General features: G+C 45.5%; 1 protein-coding gene across 4 annotated transcripts in view; it reads left to right on the forward strand.

Moving 5' to 3' along the window:
* LOC116949309 (5-aminolevulinate synthase, non-specific, mitochondrial-like) overlaps positions 1-22,056 on the forward strand; it is a 40,663-nt gene that overhangs the window by 12,208 nt on the left and 6,399 nt on the right. For 2 of the 4 annotated variants that reach the window (XR_012946051.1, XM_032966451.2), the window contains exons 1-10: positions 197-545; positions 3,706-3,908; positions 5,387-5,512; positions 6,880-7,044; positions 7,474-7,696; positions 13,856-14,040; positions 16,079-16,258; positions 17,447-17,611; positions 20,247-20,515; positions 21,294-21,456. Coding sequence is in view for 3 of the 4 variants with exons in the window: in XM_032966451.2 (XP_032822342.1) it covers positions 472-545; positions 3,706-3,908; positions 5,387-5,512; positions 6,880-7,044; positions 7,474-7,696; positions 13,856-14,040; positions 16,079-16,258; positions 17,447-17,611; positions 20,247-20,515; positions 21,294-21,456 (1,753 nt within the window). In the remaining variant the exon portion in view is untranslated. Of the gene's footprint in view, positions 1-196; positions 546-3,705; positions 3,909-5,386; positions 5,513-6,879; positions 7,045-7,473; positions 7,697-13,855; positions 14,041-16,078; positions 16,259-17,446; positions 17,612-20,246; positions 20,516-21,293; positions 21,457-22,056 lie in introns of those variants that run through there. The other 2 variants (XM_032966453.2, XM_032966452.2) reach the window with 1 other exon arrangement.

Consider the following 22,056-nt stretch of genomic DNA (forward strand, 5'->3'; position numbering starts at 1 on the left):
GACGACGACTACGACGATGGACAACGCTCTGTCTCGGTGACGAAACGTGCGAGATTTTTGTGAAATTGTCCTCCGTTGCGCTGCTCCCTTCGGCCCACCAATGTTGCAAGAGCTCCCTGGCTTTTCAAGGGGGGGGGGGGGGAGGGCGGTGGTGGTGGGGGGTTTCCATGGTCAAGAGAGAGGGTGCTGTCTTTGACGAGCCGCTTTCTTCTTTGAGGACGCCCTGTCAGAAGCAGGCGTGCTCATTCCCGTGCCGCTTGGCTTTTGCCCGACTGCACAGTCCTCTGAGCTGAATGAGCCCCTTTGCTGTCCCGTCGCAAGCACCCCCACACCACACTCCGCTTTCACACTTCGACATTGCATGTTGTGTATCGTTTTTTTATTTTTTTTATTTTTTTCGAATGGAACTAAATAGGGTATATATCTAATTTATAGATTTAAAAAAAAACAAATCTCCCACACCCTTCAAAAATGCTGTCTGCTCTGTCGCGATGCACGTTCCTATTGGATCCGATCAAATGGAATCTGTTTCGTACCACTTCCAGGTAAGGGCGGGTGCTTCCTGTTTGTTCGTATGCACGCACGCACACGCACCAATAGCCACTGTCCCTGCATGCACACAACACGCACTCGAGTGTACACATTTACTGGTGCAAACGCTTACAATAATCCACCTGGACGCCACAGCCATGCCTACACACACCTTTGCACTTGAACCCAAAGCTGCGTGCCCATCAGTCGACGACGCAAACAACCCACCCGGCGTACATTCTCGGCCAGACATACCCGCCTTTGCACATGGCCACGCGCATCCATGCGCTAACGCACACACACACACCTTTAATCGACGCTTGAATGTCAACCCGTGCATTCACATACCCTATCATCACGGTTGGACATACTCGCTAACACACATGACCACCCACGCATACACCCAGCCACGCACAGAGACACTTCAACATGCACAAAGACAAAGATCCCCTGTATACCCTTTAACAGGCTGTTGCAATAGGTGGTGTTAGCAAGCACCTATTAAGGCTGGCACAGGTAAATGAGGAAGTGGGTGGTCAGCACCATGCCTGCCCACATACACACATATACCTAACCATACCTGCACACACACATCCACACGCTTATCCACATCAACAATATTTTCCACTCACAACCATGCCTTGCCCCCCCCCTCCGTGTGTAAATACGCATTCACACCTTTACACGCCTCCCCCTGCAAGCCAAGACGCAGCCTCCATATAATATAAGGGTTCATCACGTTGTCATATATCGGGAGCTCTGCTGTTGAGACGGGTGTTGAAATAGGAGTAGGATCCACGCAATATTTCACCGTTGAGAGCCATGCAAGTACCTCTTCTGCGCTTTTTCACTTTCAGCTTAAGTTGTTGACAATATAATGAGATGTGCTGATCATTATTTCCATAATTGGATTTGATTTTATTGTAGAGTTACATTGGTGGTATTTTTGTGTAAAACTTTATTTTTTCTTTCATTAATGTTAAGGATGTTTTCAGAAAGTAAAATTGTCAAATACATTTCGTGGACTATTCTAAAAATATATATGGACAATAAGTGAGTTCATGGTGACTGTAACATGGATTGAATATTAACTAAAATTTTAATAATCTGACTTATGATGTCAAATTTTATTGCATGGATAACGGTAAATCAATATTTGAAACATTTGAAAATGTTGTTTTCCAAATTCAGCGGCATATTCCGATTCACGAGAATGTTTTTTTTATTATTTACATGCCATGAAGAAGGGCCATTGCCCAAAAGGTCACCAATTATAGAATTTTCATTTTAAGGCCACAATGTTATTCACGATTGTGGAGAGTTTTTTTCTAATTGCTTCTTTGTTCTGTTATTCGTTTTCTGTTTTGTATCCTTTTATTTTTATTATTTTGTTTTGTCCATTGTTGCGCAAATATAATGTATATAAATACGTAAATAATCTATACCAACGCACACAATTTGACGGAAGTATTGCGAGTAAAAGAAGAAAAACTGTCATCAGTGACTACATGCATTATTTGCCTATAAAGGAAAATGACACATTTCAGAATTAAGAACCTTAGATTCAAATTAACTTGTTATACATTTGAGTGTTGTTAGGCACTAGAATTCAGCAGCATTAAGGCTTTCATTTTAATATTTTCCATGAATTGGCAGCACTTGGCTTGGGTGACTTTTGTCATGTCACCCAAGCCAGGGCAATGTAGCTGCGGTTTATGCAGCAGTTAGACGTTGCATAACTTAATAAAAAATATTGTGTTAGTATCAATCCCTACGTGGCTTGAGGCCGATAATTCTTTGATTTGTGGCTATGGGATTTCTTGTAGTTCTTTACATGTGAACAGTCATCCTTAGGCTGTTGGGATGCTGCCAGTATTTTGGGGAGCGCGATACCGCATTGCTCGGATCATGGCTGCACCGAACCGAGTGTTTAGGCATCACATTTTGAAAACCATCTGCACAGCGCCCAAGTCATCGTGTGGATTCACTAACTGCTGTCATGAAAAATGTATGCACTGAAGTGTAGTTATTGAAGATGTGTAATGACATGTTTGCTGAGAAAAGACGAGAGATTCATCCAACAATTTGATTAGGAAAATTATGTTGGCCTGTGAGTCTCCGTGTGTGTGTAACTAAGCCTCAAATGAGTACCTGGTGCGATGTGTCAACATCACGACTAAGGAGACCAAGGTGCCAGGCATCGTGCTTGCCACCCACCCCCTTGTGTGCCATGTCAATCTTCAATGGTGCTCGCGAATAGCGCTCTCCCCAAAAGTTTATTAAGGCTATACGGGGGATCTTTGTCTTTTTTGTGACTCGATGTGAGTATACTGGTTGGTGCACTGTGCTACAAACCTTGCAATCTCAGTCTTGATTCCTGGCCACAGCCAACATTTTTGACGAGTTATATTTGATCCTGTCTTTGGCCTCCCTGAGGTTGAGTTGACCTTAAATTAGTACCTAGTGCTGTGCGTAAACATCAGCACTGGGGCGACAAAGGTTGCTCAATGCGGTACAGTCCACTGCATTGTGTGCCAGTCATCATAGATGCTCGCTGACGAGCGTGATTTTTGGGGGTTGCCCTGACTTTGGGAGGCAGCATCTCTGGGTGAACTCCATTTTAGAAGGGGCCTGGGTATTCAAGCATAACAAGTAGTTGAATAAAATGGTTTAGTTAATGAAGCCTAATCGACTAATCATCCCAACTTCAGATCTATATCTTTGTGTGTGTGTTTTGTTGTGGGAGCCCTCGGCTCACCCTTGGTGTGCGTGCATGTTAGTGACCACTTTTCCACTGGCACATCCGAGCTGCTTTAGGGTAGAGCCCTCACGGTACGGATGTTTGTCCACTAGCTAATTGCAGAGCCAAGCCATGAACCAAAGTGTGAAACTGTCACCTACAAGACATCCGAATCTGACTCGGGACCAAACAGTGGCAGGGTTAATAGTTTTCATCGCATGTAGCGTCATTACACCTGAACGTGTGGCGTAAGCGGTATGGTGCAGGTTCTGCAGTGGGAAAAAAAAATCGCGGCGTTTCCTGACCTGCACCAAGACTGGCTTGGAACGTTCTCGGTTGTGGCCCTTGTACATTGAAAAAGAAGAAATCATCATTTGCTGTGGCGGCTCGGAGCTCAATCGCGTGCGCACGTGTCTCGTTTGTTATGCCGGCAGATCCAGAGTGAGGATGGCCACCATGATGCGACGCTGCCCGTTCCTGGCGAGGGTGCCGCAGGCATTCTTACAGCGCGCTGGCATGTCCCTGCTGACCTACGCAGAGCGCTGCCCTGTCATGATGGAGGGTCTGGGTCCTGTGCGCACGCTCTCCACCTCTGCCAGCGTGCCCAGCGCTCAAGGCAAGCATCCCGGCAACGAAGGTGAGGGGTGGGGAAGGTGGGAGGGAGTGGTGGGTGGCGGTTGATGGAGGTGGTGGGCTGCTAAGCAACCAAGCAATGTCAAACTCGATGGAGACGCCCGCTGATGCACTATGTGAGGGGTGGATTCTTCAAAAAGTCACCAGTAAATACACCAAGGAAGGTGAAAGCTTTTTCTTTTTTTTTCAAAGGGCTATATCCCTGACTCGTGCATTCGAATCAAAAGCACGCTTTCAAACGTAAGGCTGTTCAACAGATTATATTTTGTTACTCCCACCTGTGTCCAAGCCACTGCACATTTTCCCCACCACTATTCTAAGATTCTTCCCTAAGTTCTCAACCTTCCTCCCCCTTTTTCTGCGTGTCCTACCATGTTTTATGGATTGGCTACTGTGGACGAAATGTTAAGTTAATTTAATTTACACACGCATTACACAACATGTAGGGTGATGATGCATTCAAGCTTTTGTCATCATCTGTCGCAATATGATTTGTTTGTAAAATTTCCATATCGTCGTTAGAAGGGGAAATGGGTAAAGTTAATGCGTGAGACGTCAGGGCGCTGTTTTTTGGGGGGATTTTTGCAGCGTTTTTGAGATAAACCGCTCGGAGTATGTTGTCGCGTGACCGTACGTTTCACGCCTCGTAACGGCGTGGCCATCTCTACCCAAGGACGCGCTGTAACAGAACATTTCGAAATGCAGAAATTTCACGAGAACCCCCCCCCCCCTACCCCGAGCGCTTTCTGTTTTTGTGTTGACCGTGAGGTACTTAGGAGGCATTCAACCTAGCTGATCTTACTACGCAGAAATTATATGGGTTTTTATTGTATTTACCGCTCTGCTGATTTGTTTGGTTCAGCGCATGCTCAAGTGTTCACTTGGAAACTTGGCCTCCATTTGGTTTGCCTTTGTGTTATTGTAAAGCAAGGGGACTTCTACTCAATGAGCTCGTCATGCTGTTAGCTCTAAAAAAAAAACAGCAATTTACAAAATCAACACGTTTGTCTGGAGAGCGTCTGTTTATTCTAACCCCATTTCACCAAAGATAATTTTGCACAAGTCGTTTTTGTCACAAATTAGCCATCATTGGGAAAATTCTGCAACTTAATAGACCATGCTTTTGTCATGTCAAATCGACACCAAGTGAACATTAATTCAAGATATAGAACATTCATTGGCGATATATACAAGGTGCACTGGAAAAGTATAAAGGAAATATTTTCAAATGTTTATGGGCATGTGGATGTGTTTGTGTGCATGTGGTTATAGGAATTGCCTTGTGGGTTGGCATGTAATAGTTGATGAATTTACATTCACAGTTACACATCGAGAAATATAATTGGTTTTCTTTACCGTTTTATTTGTGTTGCTTCTTGATTTTTTTGTTATTATTGTACAGCTCAGATTGCAGCGTTAGGCCTTCGTTTACCTGCGGTTGTGCTCACATCTCCCGTCGTCATTGGTGTGTTTAAAAACCAGAGCTGGCGGCGTCGTCCAAGTGCCCTTTCTTGGCGGGCGAGGTGAGCCGTGGCCCGGACGGTGTGGTGAAGCACGCCAGCTATGTTGTGCAGGAAGACGTTGCTGAGATGCAGGCTGTGCGCAAGGGTACGTGTGCACACGCGAGCACTCCCATTTCATTACGACTGGTCTGTCGGCACGAGACGAAGTGTCTTTATAGAACTCCGAGAGTACTGCAAAGCCCCGTGTATTAGAGGCTGGCTCGTTGATGTGGATTTGCGAGAACTACTTCTGAAGTAAAACTTGAAAAAAAAGATAACTATTTTTATTTTGCCGGCTAAGGACCATTGAGCTATGTAGATATTTTTCAGAAGCGACCTGGCCACAAATTATAGCCCAACAAAGTGGCTTATCGTGTGGAAATTTATAGCAGTCAAATACTCTAAACGCATGTTTCTAAATGTGGAGGGAAAAATCGGAGGACCCGGATAAAAATCCACGCGACCATGGGGAAGAGACATGCAAATTCCAAATATACAGGCGTCGGGGTCGGAATCGAACCCGCAATCTCCTGCATTCAATGTGAGCGAGTTAACATCTCGCCATCTACCCACATACTAGGGGGCATTACTTTCCCACATGCTGGCACTTCAACATGGGTGTGGTGGTGGCTCGCTGAGCTGGTAACTGCTGAGAAACTGTTTGTGGTTTTCACACCTGATGATGATTGCTTGTGTTGCAGTCGAAACGTCGTAAGAATTGTATTGTTTTATATTTTTATTATTTTATTGTTTCCCTTCTACGTGACTTTACCGAAAGAACCAAGAATATGCATCCCTGCAGTCACGAAAGCTTTAAATCAAAATGTGTTTGAATATGGGTTACAATTTGGGTTTCATTGCTCTGACCCCTAAGCCACTAGGCCACCCAGCACACACACGCGCACACACACATTGAGGTGCCAGCATGTGAGAAAGTGCCCCCGAGTTTGTGGCACGTTAAGGTATTCATACGTTTCACCAATGATAGTCGAAACTATATTTATAATTTTTAGACTCACCAAATTAAGTGAAAGACAGATGTAAATATGACAAGTTTTTTTAGAGTTATTACACTTCCATTAGAATCACTACACGTGACAGTCTGGTTTAATCACAAATCCAGATTCAAATAAAGGTTCTTAGCAGTGGCAGCTTAGTACCCCCCCCCCCCATTACCTCACACGCACACAAATGATCATGTCTTTTTATCTCAACTGAAAATGTTTTCGTACTGTACTATGAACCAGATGACCCGAGTTTGATTCCTAACATCGGTGTCCTGGGCTTGCCTCCTTCATAAATGCACATATACAAGTGTGAAAAAGCATGGTCAAACATGGCATGGGTAGGCCTTTGTCCAGAAGTGGATTTACAGAGGGCATGTAATAATTTGTATGCACGTGAGTTTCACATGGTGGCAGTTCCTCCCGTTAACCCTGTGGTCTGTGCATGGATGTACTTGTGTGCGTACAGAAGTCGCTGAAGGCAAGACCCCCGTGAACCCCACCGTGATCAACATCCGCCGTGAAGACTTCCAGGCAGAGGGTCCTGGTTTGGTGCAGGCCGTTCGTAGTGCCGGCCTGAGCCCCGGCAACAATACGCCAATGACCCACGGCATCTCTGACAACATGCCCAAGGGTAAGGGTTCCGTTGAGTGGGCACATGGGGGACATGTGATGGAAAGGTAGGAGATGGACTTAATGCATGTCTAAAACCAAGGAGTTCTTGATAAGCCAGCCACTGGCGTAGCTGTTGAGTGTGCAGGCAGTCTTAGCTGCACCGGGGCTTACTGACCGGAGGGGCCCAGGTCATCAGGTTGCAAATAAGGGGGAAATTGGAAAGAGCAAGGCTCCATTTAAAGTCTTGCACCAGAGCCAATGCCAACCACGCTATGCTACTGAAGCTAGCCTTTGGTTTTTGTAGCCATTTGAGTAAGCATGGAGAGACACGTGCAAGCTTGAAATTGCAGTGAGAGACGAAACATCCGCTTTAACTCCTACCTCCTACAAAAAAAAAAACTATTAGTTCGATTTTAAATCGTTAGCCGGTCGGTTTCTCCGCCGTCAGGCCTCTCGGTGTTCGACTACGACAAGTTCTTCACGGGCAAGATCGAGGTGAAGCTGCGCGACCACACCTACCGCATGTTCAAGACGGTGAACCGGCGCGCCGACAGCTTCCCCTACGCGCACGACTTCACCGATTCGCTGAGCGAGGCCAAGGAGGTGTCTGTGTGGTGCAGCAACGACTACCTGGGCATGAGCCGCCACCCCCGCGTTGTGGGCGGCATCATGTGAGAGCGCGCGCCCATTGGCCACACGCACGCACACAGGCACACAGGCACACAGGCACACAGGCACACAGGCACACACGCACACACGCACACACGCACACACGCACACACGCACACACGCACACAGGCACACACGCACACACTCGCGTTGTCGCCAGCCCGTACGCACCCACTGGGTCGCTGTTTTGCGGAAAAATCCGATTGGATTCTCCGTTTCCTGAAGTGACACCGATAGCATCGGTGGTATAAGGGGGGGGGGGAGATTTTTTTTTTTAAAGCACATGACACTGGATCATTGGTTTTTTGAATTTTTTTCAACTAAGCTTGAAAATGTTATTGTGTAAGCTCTGTTAATTTGCTTGTTTGCCCGTGTATCTGTCCATAAAGAGGAGACAGCACTATAACTCATAAATATGATTTCATATCAGCCTATGACCAGTTTTGGACCATGGCCGGGAATCGAACTCGGACTGCCATGTTCGCAGCGCTATGCGCGAACCACCGCTCAACCCAAACTCTGGCTCATTACGTCACATTAATTGCACACTTAACAGCGTAGACGTTTTGAATGGTGTCGTCTCCCACACAATACACTACGCGATGAGCTGTGGGAGTTTATAGGAAATCAAAAAGTTATGGTTTTATAAAGCAAAGGGCCACGTGCACAGCCACATGTCTGTACAAATTTCCCCATTGGTGCTTGACCAACACGGGATATGATGCAGACGCATTCGTTTCATTATCAGTTTTATTGTTTCCTCTATCGAGTTGGAGGGGTTTTCCCTTCATTAAATTGCTGCAAAGCAAAGATTTTGGTGCACTCTGCGGATTGTTACGAATTTAGCAAAACCCTGCCTATGTAACTAACACGGCACTGTCAAAGTTGGCGTGTACAAATTTGTGTTATTTAAGTTTAGCATGATCACATCTTGATGGAGATTGGGGTTTTAGCCTTGTGTCTTTTGGCCATCGTTTTTACTTGCCATTGTTCACGCTATAGATGTAGTTGCGTTTCTTTGCTCCTTTTTAAAAGTTTTTTTAAAATGTATCTTGACATCATTGACAAACACAAAGATGAAGACAAAGATCCCCCATATAGCCTTAACAGACTGTAGGGGTAAGTGCTGTTAGCGAGCACCTATGAAGGTCGGTAACGGTACACGAGGGGGTGGGTGGCCAGCACCACGCCCGACCGCCTTTGTCTCCCTAGTGGCAATGTTTACACACTCCACCAGGTACTCATTTGAGGCCGAGTCGACCTAGTGGAGGCCCGGGACCGGTTAAGATAATCGTCACTGGTGTTGTCCGACGCACTCTTACACATGCGTTTTTGTCGCTTTGTGTCGAGTCAATTTTCAATCTGGGAATTTAGCGAAAAATGTTCTTGCGTGAATGAAAAAATGTTGGCGTATCATATGCAACATTCTTATCAGTTTTAATAATACTTACATTTAAACAGCATTGTTTTCTGGCGAATACTAGTCTAAAGGAAGGGGATTGGTGGCGCCGTGATTAGCGCACTGAACTGTGAACCCGGCGACATCAATAGCGAGACATTTCTGAACCAGTGCTGGGCACCCCCGGGCCACACCTCACTGACCTGCACTAACCATCGTGGCGACACATGGTCAAGCAAACCCGCAAGACAAAACAAGGTGCAGGGGAGGCCTTCATCTAGCAGTGAAGTGGGAAAGGACAGTTGTTTCATAATGCTTCATTCCAATCTCCTTTACGAGTAATGTTACATAAATTATTTACGTAACACACTCTACCGCGGGCCACATTTGATGATTAACTGATGCCGCCGATGCATTGCCAATTCAGCTGCTGGTGACGGGATAATATCATAATAATAATTTACACTTAGCTGGTTTCACCCAGAGGTCGCAAGGCACTGTACAGCTAAAAGCAAGTAAGTATATAACAATGCAATTATAAAACCTAATATGAGCACGCAGGCTCATTTAACAACGGAAACAAATACCCCCCCCCACCACTCCCAAAACACGTAACAAAATTAACAAGGAGAAAATGCCTTGAAGGAAAAAAAAATCTTAAGGCAGGAATTAAATAAACCGAGGAACTCGGCAGATCTAATATTGCGCAGCTGCAGCAGCACCGACACAACACCGACATTGTGGCCATCAGTTAACACATTGACCGAGCCAGCTTTAGACAATTGATGACGGGACCCAACAAGCAGCACCTGTCTTATTAGCTTTTAACTGAAAAAAGTTAGACTGTACCCAAGCCTCAGTGGTTACAAGAGAAGATGATACATTAGATGCTGCAACATTGAGGGAGGATTCATCCTGAATGTAAATTTGAGTGTCATCAGCGTAACAACGAAAACAAGTCCAAGTTGGTGTATGATATGGCCAAGTGGAGCCAAATATATGCAGAACAAACGTGGGCCAAGGACTGAATCCTGGAGGACACCAAAATCAACAGAACATGTGTCTGAATTTATCATTCCCAGGCTGACAAACTGTTTACGCTCAGATAGATAGGAAGTAAACCAGCGCAAAACAGTGCTGGAAACCCCCATATCGCCTTTCAAACGCTCGAGCAAAATGGAATGAGCAATGGTGTCAAAGACAGCACTCAGGTCCAAATGGTCAAGACTGCTAGGCCTGCCTGCATCAGCAGCAACCAGCAGGTCATTGACAACCCTAACCAGAGCTGTTTCCGTGCTGTGGGCAGACCTAAAAAAATGGACTGAAAAGGCTCAAAAAGATAATTTACGAGCCAATTATGTTTAAGCTTATATTCTTAGTTTTTTCGGTAAAGTCACGTTGAAGGGAAACAACAAAATAATAAAAAAAATATAAAACAATAAAAAATATTATTATTTTGTTGTTTCCCTTCAACGTGACTTTACCGAAAAAACTAAGAATATGAATTACTGCAGTCACGAAAGCTTTAAATCAAAATTTATGTTTAAGCTGTAAAGCTCAAGGATCTTGGAGAGATATGGCAGGTTGGAAATTAGTCGATAGTTACTGAGGAGTTCTGAATCGAGGCCAGCCTTTTTGAGTTTAGGAATGACAGCAGCACATTTAAAAAGAGAAGGGACAGTACCAGATTTGAGTAAGTTAAGAAGATTGGTAATAAATACTGCAATAGATGGAAAATTTGCATGAATAAATTTAGACCAAATAGCATCCAGAGAACAAGAGGTTCCTTTGGAATTAAAAATGAATGAAGCAACATCTGATTGTGAGAGCTCGGATATTTAATAGAAAGGCGAATTGTGTTGATTTTGTAAAATAGAATTGAAAGAACTGATCAGCGTTAGCTTTAGTACAAGAGAAAGGAGAAGCACAGGATGAATGAAGGAGCCTATGAACGGTAGACAAAAATAATCCTAGGGTTATTCCAAGCATTGGCTAGTGTAGCAGAAAGATGGCTCGTGCGAGCATGGTCGAGTGCCTTTCTGTAAATTGTAAGATGGTGCTTAAAGATTTGCGAATGGATGGCACGACCAGGTTTTCTCCAAGATCGCTCTGCCTTGCGGACAGTTACCTTCAGTGCACGAAGCTCGTCGTTATACCAGGGTGAAAATGTCACCACCGAGATCCAGCGTGATTTTGGCGGTGGGGGGGGGGATCTATCCAACACAGTAAAACCTTGGATTGCGAGTAACTTGGTCTTGCGAGTGTTTTGCAAGACGAGCAAAAATTTTAACTAAATATTAATTTGATAAACGAGCGAGGGTCTTGCAATACGAGTAGTACGTATACGCTTTGTCTGCCGAGCGTCACGTGATCACAACTGATAGACGAGTGCTTTGATATGAGTGCTTTGGATTACAAACACGTTTCCGAAACGAATTATGCTCGCAATCCAAGGTTTTACTGTACACTGTTTAATGTAGAATTGTAAACTTGGACCATGGCATCCACAGTCGATGGGTGTACTTCAGAGAGTGGCGACTTGAGAAATGCCGAAGAAAACATGTCCAGAGTGACGTAGAAGGGAAACAATAAAATATAAAAAATACAATTCTCACGACATTTCGACTGCAACACAAGCAGTCATCATCAGGTGATGATTGTTTCCCTTCTACGTGACTTTACCGAAAGAACCAAAAATATGGATCCCTGCAGTCACGAAAGCTTTAAATCAAAATGTCCAGAGTGATTTTAGATTCCAAAATTGCGTCTGATGATTTGGTGACAGGCAATCCCGGGGAACAAACTGGTTCGAGCATGTGACCACGAATATAGGTGGGGGAATAAACATGCTGAGTTAAATTAAAACAATCCATGGTGGCCAGAAAGTCCCTGGAGAGGGCACATCTGGGTGAGTCGATGTGAATATTGAAATTGCCCAGCAGCAATGATTTTAACGCATATGTTACGATGCATAAATATATGTTAGTATATGTTTAAAGTAAAGGTGTGCATGTAAGTGTGGATATGTTTCATAAATGTATTTTAAGTGTACACAGCATGTGGTAAGTGCAAGCGATATGTTGTGAAGCAGGTGGTAACATATATACAGTGTTTTAATGTTCAGCCCTAAGTGTATGATGTAATATGTGTGTGTGTGTGCATGATGTAATGTAAAGGTGAGGGAAGTACTGTAAACCTAAGCAGATAGTACGTGTTGTAAAGTAAGAGAGCGATGTTATAATGTTGAGATGTAATGACCTGTGAGTGCAAACATGCACACATCTCTGAGCGGCAAGAGTCCGAGCTTCATTAGGGAGCAACAACGGACGGACCACGGCAGAGAAGAGTATTTCACCACTAAAAAATGCGAACAATATCCCACCTAATTAAAAAAAATACAAAATGTAGTGGTATAAACAAGCTATAAATTAAAGCTAAAAACTATGAATACATCGAAGATCAAAGTTAAAAGCTCGATAGACGAAGCGGCAGAGCAGGAGCGGCAACAACTCTGCCAGCATTCCCCACCCCCTCCACGGGATTGCACGAGTCGTGTGCGTGAGCACTCGTTTCGCAGCCAAAGACGCTGAGCGTAAGCTGTCGGGTATTCAACAATCTTTACAAGTGACTGGATCAAACTCCAGCACTTGATCATCACCGCATGTCATTTGTCACCTCTCCCCGGGAGGGAAATAGTTGTCGCTGTCAGTCATGTTTTTTGTTTGTTGCGTTTGCATCCGATTCAAGAGCCGAATGGCTCACAGGGCTATACCAAATAAATGGAACTATGAACTATGTTTGTACTGTAGACTTCAGAGTTTTATAGTGGTTTTTGTTTCTTCAGCCGCATCTGTTTCACGTGATGTATAGTTGCGCCAATGGTGTAGCCATCGAGTGTGTAGGCAGTCCAACTGCACCGGCGCTGAGGCTCACGGGAACCAAGTGTGTCCAGGCGCCGGGCTACGATGAGAATTGGGGGGTGAGGGGGAGCGGCGGAGGTCCTGGAAATTGGACAGGAGGCCCTCATTTCTTTGCTTACATCAGGCAGAGCCATTGCCAACCATGCTATGCCACTGTGTTGTACCCATATGAAAGCCAAGTCACAGCCACATCGGATGCTCGTTTAACTCTGCCAACTGTAACGCCCGAACAGCATGGCGCAAGTGCAGCAAGTGGCAGTGTGCCCATGAATGAGGTGTGCAGCGTGACAAATCTAAACCCACGCTGCTGGGGGAAATGACGCTTCCCTGTGTTGTAATGTAGTTTGTTATAAAATCATGGTGGTGATCCGATAACGTTTGTGTACCATATCTAACGACAGGGGCGTGGAAGCAAGGAGCCTTGCGTCTGTCTTTGTGTGTTTGTGTAGCGTGGTTCACGTGGTGTCGTGCAATTACGCACCTCCGATTATCACGGTTGGCTTCGTATGGCGTGAAAGAAGTTGTACATACATACATTACGGCCGTTTGTCTGATATAATTTTATCTGCCTGCCTGTTTGTCCTCTGGATAGTTTTGACCATCTCGCTATAGTTTTCTCCCTATGTCTGCCTCTATCAGTGTAACTTGGTCCATCTTTCTGCCTTTGTCTGTTGGTATCTCTGTTTTTGAGCCTACTACCTCTATCTCTTTTCCCTCAAACTATCTTTCGTAGTGTTGTTTCCGTATACCTTTCAGCATCTTAGACCGTCGTTTTTCCTCTGTTACTCTCCGTATATCTAACTCTGTCCTTGCTGTCTGTGGCGTCCGTATGGCTGCGATAGGGAAACACTGAAGATGCATGGCGCCGGCGCTGGCGGCACCCGTAACATCTCGGGCACGAGCCGCTTCCATGTGGAGTTGGAGAAGGAGCTGGCAAGCCTGCATGGCAAGGACGCTGCGCTCCTCTTCACCTCGTGCTTTGTTGCCAACGACTCCACCCTCTTCACCCTCGCCAAGATGCTGCCTGGTCCGTGTAACCGGCGATACGTGCGCGCACACGGGCACGCGTAGTACATTGCACGCGATCGCTGCGATAAATGACGTGAGCCTGTCCCGAAACTGTGGGCTGCGAAGTTTGGCCACGTGTCAAGGAGATCTTCTCTCAATCTTTCGCGGCGCAGTGCTGTGGTCATCTCCAACTACGAGCCTAGCACCACGACGGCACCCATGGCACTTGCCAACATTTGGTGGCGGTTTGGTGGGCGGCAGTCGTCGGGAATTAGAATGGGCGGCAAAGCCTTTGCCGTTGCAGCACGAAAGTTTCTTCCTTTAAAAAATATCCTGACGCAGAAGGTTAGTGCTGGATTCAACTACATTGGAAAATGTGATTTGTAACTTTGATATTTACGCGCGTGTCAATTGTTACATTTAAATGTGCATTGTCTTTCTGTGGTCTGGAACTGTTATCTTTGTTGTTTTGCTGCCTTGTTCAAGCTTGCATTTATTGTTGAAAAATTGGCAGGAATTGATAGACTTTTGCAACATGTTCTTATATACTTTATTTATTTGTATTGTTATTGTGACTTTCTAACCCGCACCTACTGGAGATCTGTGAAAGAGCTTCATAGCTCATTGCATTCCTCCAGTATAAATAAAAATTATGTTTCTGAGTTGCATGGGGGTTAACCGATTTGAATGATGATCTCACTACCTTGGCCATTGACAACACCTTGAGCAGATGGTATTTTTACTTTGCCTGAGCCTATTCTAGGTCATCTCAGCATGAAATGTAAACCAGGGTCACATTGTAGCCTCTTCACCCTGTCAAGCAATTGTCAGCCGTAGTAGGTGCTTGCAAAATAGTTCTTACACCAACAAGTATGTCAGGTCCTAATCATTGACTTTCTTTGTTTTAACACCTAAAAGCATAGCTGCATTTCCCCCCTCGGTAACAATAATACACCTTCATGCAATATAAGCATTTGCTTTCATAATTCGAAGATGGCTGGAAAATAGTGACTGTTAAACAATCCACTCTTCCCACTGCACGGCAGCTATGCATTTAAGGAGTGGCAAATAAAACCACAAATTGCTTTCCCTCGAGTGGAAATATTGTTAAAAGCTGTAAAATTAACACCCCTTCTCACACTTTTTGGTAGACTTGCTTGCACAAGCCTTTTGGAACACAAACCACAAGCGTTTGCCCAACAGGCTTAGCTCTATAGATTTTTGGGGAGCAGGGTTAGCCAATTCTTATAAAATATTAAAGCACAGATCTGTGTTCTCTTCTTTATTAAGCATTTTGCAACTCACAATATGATCTGTAAAAAACACAATCCTGATATTATACTGACGCTCACTTTGTAAAGTAAGTGAAATTAATCAATCCACAAGTTTCTGTAAATGAAGGCCTCCCCACGAAGTGTTGACGTTATGCCAAAGAACACTCGGTATAACTCAAACACATGGGATATAGGGGTTAGGGAGTCGATGGTGTGCATTACAAGGGAAGTTGCAGATATAGGACAGCAGAGCAAAATGAGTGATCGTGCACAGAGCGAAGGTTAAATTGGAGTGGAGAGTGCTTTAGAGAAGAGTAGACTGAAATTAGAGAGGAGAGGTGTATGTGAGTGTATGAAGTGGGGAGATGGAAGGGCAGACGAGAGGTTAGCACGGGAGAGTCCATGAGTTCATGAGCCCAGATCAGATATTTCACTTTTCAGTGGCATAACTTTAGTGGTTCTATTTTTTATTTGTCCAATAAGAATGAATTACGTGATAACCATTTCAAAGGAGTAGGTTTTCAAACAATTAACTTTTTTATTAATCATGTAAAAACATCGGTACTCCGAAATAAAGTATTGCTACATTAAGTTTTTCCAATTTCTGCTATAGCCCATGGGCTAAGTGGAGTTATCTTGAAGATGGCGAGCGCGGTCTTGACATTGGTCTGGGCTTTTTTTGGTTTGTATTATCGTGGGGTTGGGTTTTTTTTCAACCCTTAAAAATTGTAATAGTTAGCTTTTGTTTATCGTGCTTTCTCTTATTATTGCCGCACGTGAAAGGCTGCGAGATCTACTCGGACGCAGGGAACCACGCGTCCATGATCATGGGCATCCGCAACAGCCACGTGCCCAAGTTTGTCTTCCGCCACAACGACCCGGCGCACCTCGAGGAGGTGCTGAAGCGCTCTGACCCCTCCACGCCTAAGATCGTCGCCTTCGAGACCGTGCACTCCATGGACGGTAGGCACGCCCCCACGCCCGCTGTCGATCACTTGCTCCGCTCACGAGAGCGCGCCTCCTAATCGCGGCTCGTCGCCAACGACTACGCTTCACGATTCCTCTCCGACAAGGGCCTGTGGCCAAATCACTTGGAATGCGCCCCCGATCCCACGAGACTCAATAATTGTAATATACATTGGAATTATCATGCCTGACTAAAAAAAAACTTGGCAGGACCCTCCTGAAAAAAGAGTCGTGATACTTGGTGAGGCTTTCCTGGATAAACAAGTGTAATCATAACAGGGAGACCTAGCGAGCTAAGCAGGGCTAAAACCTGACTTTTGCTTGGATGGGTTACCACTTTGCACAAAAACAGGTGTTGTTGTAGGCATTGTGTATGTTGAACTTCATTTGCACCAAACCTAGCCAACCGCGCTCATCGGAGGTGTTGGGGAAGCACAACAAACTAACACACAAAAAGCTGTTGTAAAGAGAGGAGTTTTCAATCTAGATTTTAAAGCGCATAGCTCCAGTGGCTTCCTAATATCGGGAAGAAGAGTGTTCCAGACAGTCGCAGAAGCGCATCTGAAAGCGAGCAATGCGGTGACCGTCTTTGTTCGATGGCGGGGCAGGAAAATCCATTCACCAATCCGCACTGACCAGCCTTGTGAAGTATAGCCACATATCCCTCGCGGGCGACATGGCTTGGGGAGGTCCTCAACCAACAGTAGCTTTACAAGCGTGCTGTATGTGTACATATCGATGAAGATGATGAAACTTTACAAACGAGACAAAAAAATCGACAAACAATGCGAATGAGATTGTTAAAACGGGACATTCTTTTCAATTGAGTCATGAACCCAAATCGTAGCAGTTGACCATTTTTGGATTATGCAACCTTCGCGTACCCATGTGGTGATGTTTGGTCAAGTAACTCCCACAAATTCCACGGCATGAAAATATCGGCTGAAAGGCAGAGAGATTGAACAGTGGGGAGCACAGTTGGTGCATCTCAGTCGGTCAACCCATTGCACCTGGGTCTGTTCCGTGACCTCCTGCCAGCGGGCCTTCGACACTTCACGTGGCCTCGAAGTGCACCAAGCATGGCAGAGGCGCAATGGTGACGTCACCGCTGCTTCGTGTTGAACGACGGTTGTTGTTGAAATGTTGGTACAGGGCTCATCGGTTCTCCCGCAATTTCCCCCGCAGGCGCTGTGTGCCCCCTGGAGGAGATGTGTGACATTGCTCACAAATACGGCGCCATCACCTTCGTGGACGAGGTGCACGCCGTGGGGCTGTACGGCACCAATGGCGGCGGCATCGGCGACCGCGACAACGTCATGCACAAGATGGACATCATCACTGGCACCCTGGGTATGGCCCTTGGCGTCACGGCCACAGCCACGAAATGACCCGGAGCGCAGGATGTGGCCAACGTTAAAGAGACCACTGCAAAAACACCGAGTCTGCCGCAAACCCAAAATTAAAACAGTCGCCACCATCCCAGCTATGCCACCCCCAACACAACCACCACTGCTGTGTGTGTAATGCTGCATTGTTTCATGTAATCACATCGCGTTAACTTTCTATTCGTTGCAGATTCTGCATTGAACGCACTGGCAAAAATTATAATTGTTTCTGGATTTGAATCGGCACTCCAAATAGCGATACTTCATTGAAGCACAAGTTTCAACATGCGTTTCCTTTCTACGACTTTATTGCCTCCGTCACCGCCACCACCACCACAGATAGAACCACCACAATCATTACAACCTTCGCCTCCATCACAATCAATATTACCTCTCCTTCCGCAAACACCTTTAATTACCTCCTGCACGAAAAAGTGTCCACCTATAACCTACGTAGACTGTTGTGGAAAGTGATGCTAGCGAGCATCTATTAAGACTGGCTTTGTACACAAGGATATGGTGTCACCACCACCGCTCCATCCAAGGTCACCAGGACATTGCTGAATTCTTCCGTTGGGTTGTGTGATGTGAGCTGCTGGGGGTCCTTTGGACGTTTCCTTCACGCGACCTTGAAGCGGACCCCTCCCCGTTGTGTGGTCGCTACTGGACACCCTCCCTCTATTGGGCACGTGACCGTGAATGTGTGTACGTGTCGGACGTGCAGGAAGCGGCATTCCACCTCCCTGCTTTTGCACGTCCCACCCGTTGCAGCATAAACTTTCCCTCGTTGGAAAGGTCGTATGCATTCGCATGCACGGTCTATTTATTTATTTATTCTATTTGCTTGTAGTATTATTATCTCTCCCCCCATGCGATTCCTTAGATGTCTTTTTTAGCTTGTGCTTTTAACGTGTTCACGGCAGCACTTCTCAAGTAAACTAATCAAATCGTTAAAGCCCCCCTCCCCAAGTGTAACACTGCAGTAGCCATTAATGAGAAGGATGAATGTATTACGATCATTAAAAGAGGCGCCCCTGTGATCTTCCATGCGAGTTCAAGTTTAAGCCCATTTTTGTCAGAGGGCCTTTTTTTGTTTAATTACCTCGTGATGATTTAACGAAGCCATCGGAAAATTTAAGCATAGAGTGAGATCCCTCGGTGGACCGATGCTTTGTGTCCAGTGCGCTACACAGTCTTCTAGTGTGTGCCGACGCCTTGGGTTTCCAGCTCCTTAATACCTGTCAACAAAATAGCAAGAGTTTCCTTTTGGGAGGAAGTCTAAAGAACAAATTAACTCTTTGATCTTGATATATACAACGAGTCCGTTTTATATATTTGTAATGTGTTGAACTTCTTTCGCATTGCACATGGCCAACCGTGTTAATCGGAGGTGAGGGGGATGGATGACAAACTAAACACAAAAATCATGCATCGTCTTATACGATGCACGATTAGTGCAGGAGATTTGAAAGCAATTTACCGTTAAAAAATTAAACCAAATACTTTCTCCCTTGAAGACAGATTTGTGACAGAATTTGACTTTATGCAGCTTTAAAAAAAAAACTTTATAAAACCAGGGATGCCATCTAAAGTCTTTAAAGGTACACAATGCAAAAGTGCATTCCTGTGTCAAGGGCATGTATCTGTCTGTCCCATGACCACCTGCCACTGAGACTTCTGACACTTCATCTGCCCTCAAAGTGCACCTAGTCTGGCACAAAAGTCGTGGTGCCATCACCGTCATCTAGGGAGACGAAATAGCAGCCGTTTACGTTGTCAACAAGGTAACCGGAGTTCTGCTCCACTTATGTCGGGGTGTGGGCCAGTGGTGTCTGCCAGTGCCGTGACTTGCTTGCCCAAGGTGCCCTGCCCTGTCACTCCACATTCTCAGCTGTAACCCCAGAATTTCCCAGCGTTACATGTGGTTTCAGGCAATCCGTACGTGTGTCAGAAACTTTACATGGTTGTATGTGCCAGCAGTCTTAAACTTAAATTTGTGTCATGTATCCATTTTAACTTAATGTGTTATTCCTGTATATATTCTTGGTTCTTTCGGTAAAGTCACGTTGAAGGGAAACAATAAAATAATAAAATATATATAAAACAATATATATTTTATGTTTCCCTTCAACGTGACTTTACCGAAAGAACCAAGAATATGAATCACTGCAGTCACGAAAGCTTTAAATCCAAAATTTATATTATTCCTGGTTCACTTCATCAGTATTGTCTCCTGTAGTGGCAAACTTTACATTTTGGTAACACAGAAATAAGTATATTAATACATTTGGTATATTTTTCTCCATTATCCCTATTTCCATCACCAAAGCCGCAAGTAGCACAAGCTTTTTATTTGACGATGTCTCTGCATTTTACACTTCAGCGCGAATTATGCTGCCACGCTCCGTCTGTCTATTTGTTTGCCGGCTGTGTCTATGTATGTATGGTGCACCTGTTTCACACCGTACGTAGCCAACCGTGCTAATCGGAGGTGTGGGAGGAAAGGATGACAAATTCAACTCAAAAAGCAGTTCTTGAGAAATTCGTTTTAAATCTAGACCCAATGTGACTTCCATACATGTTTTATTCTGCGCCGGCAGGCAAGGCCTTCGGCTGCGTGGGCGGCTACGTGGCGAGCACGGCGTCGCTCATCGACACCGTGCGCTCCTACGCCGCCGGCTTCATCTTCACCACGGCGCTGCCCCCGATGGTGCTGGCCGGCGCGTTGGAGAGCGTGCGCGTGCTGCGCAGTGCCGAGGGGCAGGCGCTGCGCCGTTCACACCAGCGCAACGTCAAATACATGCGCCAGCTGCTCATGGATGCCGGGCTGCCCGTGATTCACTGCCCCAGCCACATCATTCCTGTGCTGGTGAGGCCATGCTTTTTTTTGTAAATGTAAAATGAATATTTTTTTTCCAGATTTGATCTGGAGAGTGCGATCGATATGGTCTCTCATAAGACTTAAGTATATCCATTCGGAATTCTTAGAGCAGTGCAAATATTTGTTGGAGAATTGCTCACAGAAGTGGGTATCACGGAGCTAGCGCGTAACATCCCTTCACGTGACCTCTGATCCATACAGGAGTGGGCAGTACTTTCCACTTTCTCAGCCACTGGGATAATCGTTCGTTATATGGCAGTGAAAATCAATATTTTTAATTGGAAGAGATGGAAGTTAGCCAAATGAGGTGCAGAAGCAAATTTATTATGGGCGCTGAACTCTTGAGGTCTTGTAACTGCTACCATATTCAATTTGTAACAACTTTAGAATTCGATTGTGTGTTTTAGAATTGCCTTTCACTTTGAAATCAAACTGAATAACATCACAAGCTATGAATGGGATAGATTTGGTCTTAATGGAAGTAACGGGGGTTTTGTTATAGAACCTGAGATACCAGTGCATCCCATGCCTGAATCGGTCCAGTAATTTGAGGACATACTGTCGGTGCAGATTCAGTCTCCTTCCATGTGCACAAGGCATTTTAACAAAAGGCGCAACGTCGATGCAGCATTTCACAGTTGTGCAGCATAGCTGTCCGATGCGTTTTTGGTGTTGGACCGCTTAACAGGCAAAAACACATGGGAGAGAGTTGAGGCTAAACGGGTTTTTCGACATTAAACCGCTGCCTCCCGCCGCACCCCTGCAGGTCGCCAACGCTGCTAAGAACACAGAGATCAGCAACGAGCTGATGGCCCAACACAACATCTACGTGCAGGCCATCAACTACCCGACGGTGCCTCGTGGCGAGGAGATGCTTCGCATCGCGGTCACGCCCCACCACACGCCGCGCATGATGCAGTTCTTCGTTGGTAAGAGCGCCGCTGTGTTGCCTCTCACCCCCGCGTGCGGTTCTGTGTTGCGCCTTTTCACAACGTCTCATCAATCGGTCGTCCAAGTTTCATAAATGCTGGCCCTGTGTCCTGAAGCTTTTTTGGAAATTTGAATATTGGCCCCAATTTCGAATTTTCTGGCCTCGTGCGTGACTCGTGATGCCTGCAAAGGGCGGGGCTACCTTAATAGTGGGTGGGCTTGGCAAAAGAGTAGGCGGAACCTGTTGGAAGAAGGCAGGACCACCATCAGAAACATCCAGAAGGCCACTCGATACATATGTGCGGGGCTAGTGATTGAGTGGTGGGTATAACAACGTTAACATGGGAGGGACTGCCAACTCACTGTTTCCCAGTTGAGCCTTGCAGAAAACTTGTTAGCCTTCGCCTTTTCCGACGATGTCGTATCTGAACCCTCCATGTGCCCGCCGCTGGCTCGGGTGATGTGAATTGCGTTACTTGTTTCAAGGTGGCATCCAACAGTGCCATGTCCACCAGACCCTTCGAGCTGTGTGCATGTAGGTATGGATTTCAAAGAGCATCACTTGCAAGACTAGTAGGACTAGTAGCTCACTTTTTTTC

Source organism: Petromyzon marinus, chromosome 36 (genome assembly GCF_048934315.1).
Source record: "Petromyzon marinus isolate PM22_M1 ecotype Great Lakes invasive population chromosome 36, UKy_Petmar_22M1.pri1.0, whole genome shotgun sequence".
NCBI lineage: Eukaryota > Metazoa > Chordata > Hyperoartia > Petromyzontiformes > Petromyzontidae > Petromyzon > Petromyzon marinus.